Here is a 12,062-nt window from a genome sequence, read left to right on the forward strand (position 1 = left end):
TTCAGTAGTAGTGGGTCCACAGAAAATCAACACTTGAAGTGGGATTAATTTTATGTCTGTTCTAAAATCCAAGCAGTTTAAAAGTGGTGGTGATGCCCATGTTTTTTGTTTAAATTTCTGTTTTGTTTAATTTTTTTCTGCTTAGAGGGGTCTGTTTGACTGACCAGCACTCATAAAATCAAAGTTGATTTGTACCAGCAAATGAAAGAAAACGGGCAACAGAGCAGTTTCAGTTTTAAAAATAAAAATAGTGTTCAGAGTCTCATTTGCCCAACATTTAATGTCCAATGATATTTTAAAAGTAATTTCAATTTTATAGCATGCAAACAGTTTGCAAATATTGTAAAGTAAAGTGGTAAACAGAAGTCAAAGATTAGATAAAGAAAAGCCTGCAATATTATAAAAAGTAAAGATACAAGGGAGGTTTGAAAAGTTCTCAGAATCACCATGAGAGGTCAGCACTAGCACAACAAGTTGTTCACGTGATGTTCATTGAACTGTTGCCTGTAAACATGTGCCATGTCAGTGCTTTCGTAAGAGAGTTGTGGCGGTGACGTAGCTCTGTTGTTGTTCCTGCACAGTGATTTGCAAAGATGGAAAAAATCGAGATACGAGCAGTGAATAAGTACTTCGTAAAGAAAAGTATGAAAGCAGATCTCCAGAATACACTAGGGGACTTTGCTCCTTCATATTCAGCTGTTGCCAAGTGGACAGATGAATTTAAATTTGGTCGGGAGAGCTTAGATGAAGATCCACGTAGTGCTCAGCCAAGATGTGTGTCTACTCCAGAAATAATTGCAAAAGTGCGCAAAATGGTCATGGAGGATTGCCAATTGAAAGTGTGTGAAATTGCTCACTTTTGCCAGATGTCATCTGAAAGGATATATCACATTTTTACTGAAAAATTAGAAATGGAAAAAAATTATCTGCAAGATGGCTGCGACTCTTGACGCTGGATCAAAAACGCATGAGAATGGACATATTGGAACAATGTTTGGCCTGTTTTAGGAGAAACGAACAAGATTTTTTTCACCGGTTTTAGACCACAGATGAAACTTGGGTGTACTAGTATACCCCAGAGACAAAACAACAGTCAAAGCAGTAGAAAGTTGCTGATTCTCTGCCAACAAAGAATGCAGACACAATTGCTTCGGTGGGAAAGGTCTTGGCATCAGTGTTCTGGGATGTGAAGGGGATTCTGTTTGTGGATTATCTCCCCACTGGGCAAACAATTACTGGAGAATACTATGCTAACCTCCTGGACAAATTGCAACAAAAGATCCTTGAAAAAATGGCAGGTTTAGCAAGGAGGAAAGTCGTCTTCCATTAAGACAATGCGCACCTGCAAACGTTCAGTCACCATGGCAAAATTACACAAACTGGGGTATGAATTGTTGCCACACCTACCTTATTCACCTGATATGGCTCTGTCAGACTTCAGTCTCTTCCCAAAACTGAAAATTTTTCTTGGTGGACGAAGATTCACTTCAAACGAAGAATTGATAGCCAGAGTTGACAACTATTTTGCAGGCTTGGAGGAAACTCATTTTTGAGATGGGATCAAATCACTGTAACATTGTTAGACCAAGTGCATTAATCAACAAGGAGACTACATTGAGAAATAAAAAATGTTTCAGTGTTGCAACTACTTTTTTTCTATTCCATTCTGAAACTTTTCAAACCACTTTCGTATTAATTCCCAAAGAAACAGGAATTTTATTTCAGATTTGTTAATTTTCAAGGAGAGAGTATTTCATGTCTCGAGTTATAAAGGAGAGAAGATGGTTCATTCTAGAAAGGAAAGGAACTTAATTCATGTTTGAAAGTGTGAGAATTTTAAAAGACCTAATACATTGATATTAAAGTTACGCAACAATATTGTTGTAGTGTGGTTGTTACATAAATAAGTTATCTGTGATTAATAATGTCAGTTAAACAAGAGAGTAAATTATTTTTCTGCAAGTGAGGTGTAAAAGAAATATAATTTAAAAATGTAGACAAGTACACTGCCATTAACTGATTCTATGTAATTTGGTTGTGGTGTTGAATTGGAAAGATATTTGTACGGTATTACCTTGCACAACAGCTCCTCTTTTTATATGTATATGCATTGTATAGTAAAGTTACACAATGGAAGTTTTTATTCTGTTGCTGTGAGTGGTGAGGAGGTCATGTATCTGATTTTCTGTCCAGTGTATACTATACTGCTTAGAACTTTCCACTGAAACTGAGATCATTTTGGGTGTTGTTATTTGTATGAACCTTGTAGATTTTTTGATAGTCAGATGCATTATCATCATATTCCGGTAGTTACCACTAGCCTCTCAAACCACAAATTGTGTCTGTGGCACTTCCGTAGTCCACAACATCTTTGTAGTGGTATGTAGTCTGTTTTGTACCGAGAGAATTTGAAGATCCATGTAAAAGTGTATACATTATGACATGGGCAGCGGATATTCCCAATACAGAAGTTTACACTTGCTGGTTATCTTAGGCGTAGTCTTACCTGTCAAGTCGAGGCAAGTAATTCCACGATAGAGCTAACATAGCAGATTCTTGTGTTGTGCTTCTTGAGTACAACTGAGCAGACCTAAGATGCTGATTTCTGTTGTGCCACGTTGCTCACCCCGTTACGTGTCACTGTGCTTCTGTAGTGTTCTAATTGTTTCGTTATTTTTATGAGGGTGGTTGTGTCTGTTGAGTGGTGCAGTACAAGCACCATTCCCCTCTATTCACTGGACTACACTGTCTTCCAATGAGAATACAAGACTCTTGACCAACTGACGTATCAAGAGACCAGGAAGAAATGTGATTCTTTGTATGCTGCACGTATGACAATGATGTAAGCTACAGTTACAAAGTCATCCTCTCTAGCAGCAGTATCCTTGCCCTTTGTGCCTTCTTTGTTGGCCTGTCTGGGCCGCTCAACTACACTTGCTCTGATGGTGTTTGGGGCGTCTGCACCTACTGCTTCCCCAACACACACTGTGGGAGGATTAACTTCCCACTCATTGTGGCAATTATCCCCAAACCACAGCTAGAGAAGCATCATCCTCCTCCAGCATCTATCCCTCTCCAAGAAGGGGTCCCTTGGGATGCTCCCCTACCAGGTTTCTGCAGATTTGCAGCTGGATACCAGCCAGCAGTTGAAGGAGCCACAGTCTGCTGGTTGTAGGACTTAGTGTTCCTCCTCTCTCCCTGAAACTAGAATGGACAGGCCCTTGCGGACATCAAAACCACCCATGGAGAAGAGGGACAAAAAGAAGACCTCAAAGATAGAAGTTTTTGTGGTGCTCGTCTTGCCACCGGACCCCACATGTTCTGCCACTGTATCTGCGGTAAGTTCCTGATGGATCCCGTCGAACAAGTCCCCCCCCCCGCCCCACACACACACACACACACACACACACACACACACACACACAATCTGATTCGGAACCAAAATGTATTGCTGCTTTATCCTCGCAGCTGGTGACAGCAGGTGACTCTGGAGCATGACCTGCTGCCTTGGTCCTTTTACGTCCCCACTGGATACCAATAGCGTGAATCTCCAGTAGAATTGTAGTGCTTTCTTCCACCAAGTGGCTAAGCTTCAATGCCTTTTATGCATTTACTCTGTTTTCTGAATTGGCCTCCAGAAAACTTAGTTCCCAGCAATGCAGACTTCCACCCTCTATGGCTACTGGAGCTGTTTTGAGAATCAAGCTGACTATGAAAGAGTGTAGGGTAATGTTTGTATGTATATTCTGAACTCTGTCTATGCCAAACATAATGCCACTCGATACAACTTTGGAGGCTGTGGCTGTTCATGTGAGGATGCCTCTGGATTTTACCATCTGTAGTGTGTATTTCCCTCCTAATGGTGAAATGTCCTAGAATGTATTGCCTGCACTGATTTCTCAGCTCCTCCCCCCCCCCCCCCCCCCAACCTCACCCTTCCTCATTTTGGGTGACTTTAATGCCCACAACTCTTCGTTGGGTGGAACTATGACCACTGGCCATGGTAAAGCTGTTGATACTTTGTTCACAGAGCTCAATCTGTCTCTTGAATACAGGTGCCCTCACAAACTTGCACCTTAGCTGGCCACTGATCTTCCCATTTGCGGCCTTGGTCTTCTCTCCTCCATCCATTGTGGAGTCCATGATGAACTGTATGACAGTGATCACTTCCTGATCATTCTGTCCGTCCCTCAGCATCACTCATTTGGGCATCCCCTCGTATTATGAGCTCTCAAAGTGCTGACTGAGATATCTCCTACTCTGCCATTGTCCTTAGCACCTCGCCACATGGAGATGTGAATGCAGTCCTCTAGAGCAAACCACAACCATTCTGTTGGTCGGTGATTTAGTGATCTCCTATTCCTTGAGATTCCCCATTAGAAAACATTACCTTGGTGGACCTCTGAAATTGCTGTGGAAACAAGAATGCTGGGAATGATATGTTGCTGCCATTGGACTGCATACCCGTAAGCCTCAAAATCTGGGAATTATCATCCTGCATTTCATGTCCTCAAACAGTGGGTGGAGTGAATTCATTTACTACACACCACGTGGAACCATACAATGCTTCATTTGGTGAGTGGGAATTCCTGTGCCTTAGGCCTTTGCCTGTTGTGGCTCCAGGGCCATACCACATTTGTAATCAAATGATCAAACACATATCAGTGCATTGCCAACATCATGTCTTAGCCATTTTCTTCTGATCTGGAGTGAGGGTGAGCTCCCATCTCAGTGGTGTTAAAGCATGATCATCCCAGTCCTGAAACTTGGTGAACACCCCCTTCAGATGAATGCCTATTGCAATGGCGATCCAGCAGCTTTGATACCTTGTGTCCCAGGGCCTTTAGGATCTGTCCTAGTGCATTTTCCACCATGGCCATTCTGCCATCAACAATTTGATCTTCCTGAAGTCTGCTTTCCAGATGGCTTTTGCCCACTGACACTATCTTATCACTGTCTTCTTTGACTTGCAAATGTCTTATGACACCACATGGCATCCCATCCTTGTTATCCTACTTGAATGGGTCCCTGGGATCCACTCCTGATGTGTGTCTCGAACTTCTTATGACACCACATTTTCTGAGTTCAAATTAGTGCTTCTCGTATAACCTCCCCCCACCCACCCACACACACACACACACACACACACACACACACATACATATCACATCACAATTCTCTCCATATACAAGCATTGGTTCAGAAGGGAGTGAGACTAGGTTGTATTCTACCTCGGCGTTATTCGATCTGTACGTTGAGCAAGTGTTAAAGGAAACCAAAGAAAAAATTTGGAGGAGGAGTTAAAATTTAGGGAGGCAGAAAAAAAAAGAGGTTGAGGTTTGCTGATGACAGTGTAATTCTGTCAGAGACAGCAAAGGACTCGGAAGAGCATTTGAACAGAATGGACCATGTTTTGAAAGGAGTGTAAAAGATGGACATCATCAAAAGCAAAATGAGGATAATGGAATGTAATTGAATTAAATCAGGTGATGCCGAGGGAATTACATTAGGAAATGAGACAGCAAAAGGAAGAGATGAGTTTTGCTGTTTGGGCAGTAAAATAAAAGATGAAGGCCAAAGTAGAGATGACAGGAAAAGTAGACTGGCTAGTCTGACAAGTAAAGTGTCTCTGAAGAAGAGAAATTACAGAAGTGAATTATGGACAATGAGTAGTTCAGACAAGAGTAGAATAGAAGCTTTCGAAATTTGGCACTACAGAATAATGGTGTAGATTAGATGGGTAGATCACATAACTAATGAGAAAGTACTGAACAGAACTGGGGATAAAAGAGATATGTGGCATAACTTTACTAAAAGAAGGGATTGGTTGATAGGATACATTCTGAGACATCAAGAAATCACTAGTTTAGTGTTTGAGGAAGTGTGGATGGCAAAAATTGTAGATGGAGGCCAAGCGACTAATACAGCAAGCAGGTTTAAATAGATTTAGGTTGCAACAGTTATCCGGAGAAGAAGATGCTTGCACTTGATATAGAGTAGTTGGAGAGCTGCTTCAAACCAGTCTTCAGACTGAAGGCAGCAAAAACATGTCAAATACTGAATCAGATAGGAATTTAAATCAGGAGATGTGAAAATTTGATGTAGACAGAATTTCATGCCTGGAGAAAGAGGAAATTCCCCCTGCAATAGTACATTGCCCAGGGAAGAGTGAGATTTTTCTTGCATCAGTGAAAATTACTGTTGGTTTTAGAGCACTTTAAGCTGGACATTTTCTGTATGAGTAGCTAGTGGTTGTGTTTTCAGTCAACAGCCTTGTAAAAGACGAAACCCAGAGCACTGGAGAGATGAGAATGATACGCAGTCTCCCTTAACACAGTCATCATCTGAGATAAAATGTCCAGAAATCAATACCTACAGTTCAGGCATCACTCTGTCCCAGTTTCTCAATAAGTTAGATGTTTCTGAATATTCAGTTAACAGTCAAGAAGTAAGAAAGTCATGTTAGTGATATTTTTCAAAATGTCTGTCGGTAATTTTTGTGGTCTTCACCCAAGATTTGGTTCAGAAATTTCACATGTGGTTATGAGTGAAGTTTTCTACATTGTCTTTATAAAAGAATAAACTCTGTACTAAATTTTGATTTTTACTCCAGCTGGATACTATGGATTTGTACTGAAATTCTGTCTTGAAACATTTCTGTTTGTCTGATCTACATTGATAGTATGATATTTAAGGCTCTGTGAGTAGCCTTTGCCCTATGCCATATTGACATGAACATCTCCCTCTTTCCATCTTAATGTGTTACAGCAGAATATGTAGGTTCTTGCTTAGCATTAGTTACATTGTTTCTCATGTCTGCTTTTCCAGCAGTATCACATTATATACATTACAGGCCATTAAAATTGCTACACCACAGAGATGATGTGCTACAGATGCGAAATTTAACCAACAGGAAGATGCTGTGATATGCAAATGATTAGCTTTTCAGAGCATTCAAACAAGGTTGGCGCCGGTGGCGACACCTATGACATGCAGACATGAGGAAAGTTTCCAACCGATTTCTCACATACAAACAGCAGTTGACCGGCATTGCCTGGTGAAATTTTGTTTTGATGCCTCGTGTAAGGAGGAGAAATGCTTACAATCACATTTCCGACTTTCATAAAGGTCGGATTGTAGCCTATTGCGATTGCAGTTTTTTGTATCGCGACATTGCTGCTCGCATTGGTCGAGATCCAATGACTGTTTGCAGAATATGGAATCGATGGGTTCAGGAGGGTAGTACGGAATGCCTTGCTGGATCCTAATGGCCTCGTATCACCAGCAGTCGAGATGACATGCATCTTATCCGCATGGCTGTAACGGATCGTGCAGCCACGTCTTGATCCATGAGTCAACAGATGGGGACGTTTGCAAGACAACAACCATCTGCACGTACAGTTCGACGATGTTTGCAGCAGCATGGACTATCAGCTTGGAGACCATGGCTGCAGTTACCCTTGACACTGCATCACGGACAGATGGACAGGAGCACCTGCGATGGTGTACTCAACGACTAACCTGGGTGCATGAATGGCAAAACGTCATTTTTTCGGATGAATCCAGGTTATGTTTACAGCATCATGATGGTTGCATCCGTGTTTGGCGACATCGCGGTGAACGCACATTGGAAGCGTGTATTCGTCATCGCCATACTGGCGTATCACCCGGCATGATGGTATGGGGTGCCATTGGTTACATGTCTCTGTCACCTTTTGTTCGCATTGACGGCCCTTTGAACAGTGGACGCTACATTTCAGATGTGTTATGACCCGTGGCTCTACCCTTTATTCGATCCCTGCGAAACCCTACATTTCAGCAGGATAATGCACAACTGCATGTTGCAGGTCCTGTATGGGCCTTTCTGGATAAGGAAATGTTAGACTGCTGCCCTGGCCAGCACATTCTCCAAGCCTCTCGCCAATTGAAAACGTCTGGTCAATGGTGGCTGAGCAACTGGCTCATCACAATACGCGTCACTACTCTTGATGACCTGTGGTATCGTGTTGAAGCTGCATGGGCAGCTGTACCTGCACACGCCATCCAAGCTCTGTTTGACTCAATGCCCAGGCGTATAAAGGCCGTTATTATGGCCAGAGGTGGTTGTTCTAGGTACTGATTTCTCAGGATCTATGCACCCAAATTGCATGAAAATGTAATCACATGTCAGTTCTAGTATAATATATTTGTCCAATGAATACCCGTTTATCATCTGCATTTCTTCTTGGTGTAGCAATTTTAATGGCCAGTAGTGTAACTAATATGTTTCACTGACTGACTGTTTCCATGACACTACAGTCCTCTAAGGTCCTTGACCTCCTCAGTCACAGATTTCCAATCGTCTCGGTCTTCAGCACACCTGCGCTACCTCCTCACTCCCACTGCTCTCAGGTTGGCTTCCACATCTTCCAGGCAACTCACATGCGGTCGTCCTCTCCTTCTTCTACCACCCGAATGTCCCATCATCATCTTCTTCAGGAGCCTTTTTTCTGTTATATGCTGGGCATGTCCTAACCATCTTAGCCTTCCCACTTTGATTGAAGTTACCAAATCAGGTTCTTTGTACAGAGCCCTTATTTCTTCATTAGTCCTAATTCGCCATATCTCACCTTCTTTTACAGGACCAAAAATCTTCCTGAGCACTTTCCTTTCCCATATACTTAGTTTCTTCTCCAAAGCCTCTATCAGTACTCATGCCTTGCTGCTGGTTGATCACTGTTTTGTAGTGTCAGCTTTAGTTTCCTACATAGGTTCTTATTTTTGAGCATGATATATAGTGCTCGATGTGATCTGTCGGCAGCCTTAATCTGATTTGTTATATCTGCCTTCACTTTGTTTTGTGATGTTATTACTGAACCAAGATAAATAAAGCTATCTACTGTTTCAAAGTTGTACCCTTTTAACTCTAGATAATCTGTGTTTCTTTTATCTATCTCTCTCAGTTACCAAGGTTCTTGGAAGCGGCTTCTAACTCTTTGAAGGCTGATGTGAGCGTCTCTGTACTTCTAGCCCTTATTACTACAGCATCGGCATAGGCTAAGATTTGCAGAAGTCTATTGTAAATGTTGCCTCCTGGGTTTGTGGTTATTGATCTTGCTGCGTTCTCTAATACTAGGTTGAATAGTACTGCGGTTAGTGGGTCTCTCTGTCTTAGTCCTACTTCCGTTGGGAATGATCTCGACAGACAACACTGAACTTTAACCTGGCTTTTGCTGTTCTCCAGGGTCATCTTAGTTAATTTTATTAGCTTCTTAGGAAATTTTAATGTCTGCATTGTTTCCCATAGTGCTGATCTTTTAACTCTGTCATAGGCCTGTTTAAAGTCTATAAAGAGATGTTGTAATCTTACATTATATTCATAAGTCTTCTCCAGCATCATACATACTGTAAAGATATGGTCATCTGTAGACCTCCCATCTCTAAAACCTGCCTGGTACTTGCCTAGAATCCATTCTGCTCTTCTACTTACTCTCCTTGTTATAGCCGTATAAAGGATTTTGTAGACGATACTAAGCAGAGATATTCCTCAATAGTTCTTACACTGCATGTGTGATCCTTTCGTATGTATAGGCAGATGGCTGCTAATGTCCAGTCCTCTGTTATTTTCTCTGTTTCCCAGGCCATTTTATTTATTTTATGTATCCTCCATACTAATATTTCGCCTCTGTGTTTTATCATTTCTGCCATTACCAGGTCGTGTCCAGGAGCTTTCTTATTCCCAAGTTGCTTTATAATGACTCTTTTTCTCTTCTGTCGATGGTGGTTCTATATACACTGCATCATCATCTCCATCCACCTCTTGTTCTTCAGTTTCTTCTCTAGCCCCTCCATTTTGTTCTTCACTTACGATATGTCTGTCTGACAGTAACACTTCAAAATGTTGTGCCCATGTTTCTATTATTTTTTCCTTTCCAACTATTGAACTGCCTGTCTCATATTTCAGCATGTTCATCCTTGGCTAATATCCTCTCTTTATTTGCCCCACCCCATAAAATAATTTCCTCCCCTGCTTATTTTCAAAGTTCTTCTATATTTCATCCATCCTTTCCCTTTCCTCTACGCTCTTCTTAATACATGCTAAATTCTTAGCTACCCTTCTCTTCTCTTTAAACATAGCCACTTTATTTCATGTAGGTCTCTGTAACAAACTTTGTAGAGCTTGATTTCTATTATTTAGCGCCTTTGACATCACTTCATCAAACCATTCGTGGGTTTTTTGTGTTTCTCCAGGTACCTCTTAAGCTGTTGTATTTAAAGCTATCTTAGTTTCCCCCCATAGTACGTTGATATCCTTTCCCTCCATCCTGCTGATCTTCTGCACTTTGTTCCTATACTCTTCCTTTTTCTTCTGATCTTTGAGCGTCTCCACATTGTAGACCTTTCTTTTCTCCGACCCAGCCCTTCTGGCTTTAACTGCAATCCTTTCTAAGGTTTTAACCATCCGTCTATCAGTACATGATCTATTTGATTTCTCGACAACCCATCAGGTGATATCTAAGTCTCCTTATGAATGTCTTTGTGTGTGAAACACATGCTTTTAATTACTAGTCCTTTGCTAAAAGCAAATTCAATGTTTCCAACCATTGTTATGTGATTCCAGGTGTTTACTATGAAGACCTGCCACCGGTTGGTTCTCTTTCTCTTTACCCACTTTAGCATTACAATCCCCCAGTATAATTTTGACATCATACTTTGGCAGCTTATCATATACTTGCTCCAATTGCTCATACAGTTCTTCTTTCTCTTCTTCAGCTGCATCTTCCATTGGAGCATGCACACTAATCAGCGACAATTTGGAGAATTTCTCCTTCAGCATCAATCGACATCATCAGGGGTTTATTGTTTCATATCCATCACGGCGTAACTGATGGGTTTCTTTACCATAAACTTGTTCCCAATCTATTTTCATCTTCCCTGCTATTGATCAAGGTATAGTGCTGGAGATCAACCACATCTGTTTGTTTCCATCTTATCTCTTGCCATGCTGCAACATCAATTTGGTACCTCCTCGAGCTTCCTACTGGCTACCCCTGAAGGATACTTCTTACATTCCATGTTCTGATATACCAAAATCATTGCCATTTGATGTGCCTTGGTTGTCATAAGTTTGAGGCTAGTTTAGTTCTCTCTGTGAATTGGTTGCTGAACATCGAGTTGTTTTCCGATATGGGGTTGTTAGCCCCATGATCAACCCACAACCTGGAGGACCTGGATTTGTATCGGATTTACTTGCTTAGGGAGACTGGCTTCACCATGCCTCTAGAGCCCTCCCTGCCATATATTGTAGGGAATTGAAAAAGACAAGCAAAAATGATAGTCTTAGGATAGGATAGGGAACAGGCTTGATAGGTCACTGTGGGACACACTTTGTCTGGCTCCACCCTTTTGGCCTGTCCGGCTTGGGTGACCCTGCTGGTAGCTTCGCTACCGCTGGCATAGTCCTGGATCCAGAGCACACAAACCTCCTCGCCCACACGGACAGTGCTACGTTAAGGCGGTGTCCCCTGAGGAAACTAATATGTTTGCTGATGCTATTAATCCTCCTTTAGTCACATGGACTAAAAGTGTAGCTTGCACGAACACTAATGAATGCCATCCCACTCTACACAGCGACAGACATGTTTCAGACCTAGTAGCTTCCTTTTGGGGGATGAGGTTTAAGCCAGTGTAGGTCTGACCTTCAGTAAGTTAACTTGTGGCCTCTGAAAATAAAATCACTACAACTGTAGTCTGTACATCTAACCTTGTCCCTGCTTGGGGTGTGCCTGATGGAGGATTAATAATCTCCATACTTTGTGAGGAAAGGAGTGGAAATCGTACATTTCAGTGTGAATGTTTTTTTTTTTTTTTGTTCTAGGTTGGTTGTCCAAACTGTGGCTTCTCGTATTGTGCAAAGTGCCTCAAATATAAGGTCATTGTACCTAAGCTTGGCACATCACATCATCTTGTTTGCCAGGACTGTTACAAGAAGCTTGAAAATCATCAACACATTGGCTCATCTGAACCAGTGTTGCCACCCTCGCAAGCAGTTATAAAGTAAGTTATGAGTTTTATTATGATTT

General features: G+C 41.7%; 1 protein-coding gene across 2 annotated transcripts in view; it reads left to right on the forward strand.

The window, feature by feature from the left end:
* Positions 1–12,062, forward strand: part of LOC126187849 (abscission/NoCut checkpoint regulator) — a 168,710-nt gene that overhangs the window by 62,693 nt on the left and 93,955 nt on the right. For both annotated transcript variants that reach the window (XM_049929162.1, XM_049929161.1), the window contains exon 2: positions 11,858–12,036. In XM_049929162.1, coding sequence (XP_049785119.1) covers positions 11,858–12,036 — 179 coding nt within the window. The remainder of the gene's footprint in view (positions 1–11,857; positions 12,037–12,062) is intronic.

Source organism: Schistocerca cancellata, chromosome 5 (assembly GCF_023864275.1).
Source record: "Schistocerca cancellata isolate TAMUIC-IGC-003103 chromosome 5, iqSchCanc2.1, whole genome shotgun sequence".
Classification (NCBI taxonomy): domain Eukaryota; kingdom Metazoa; phylum Arthropoda; class Insecta; order Orthoptera; family Acrididae; genus Schistocerca; species Schistocerca cancellata.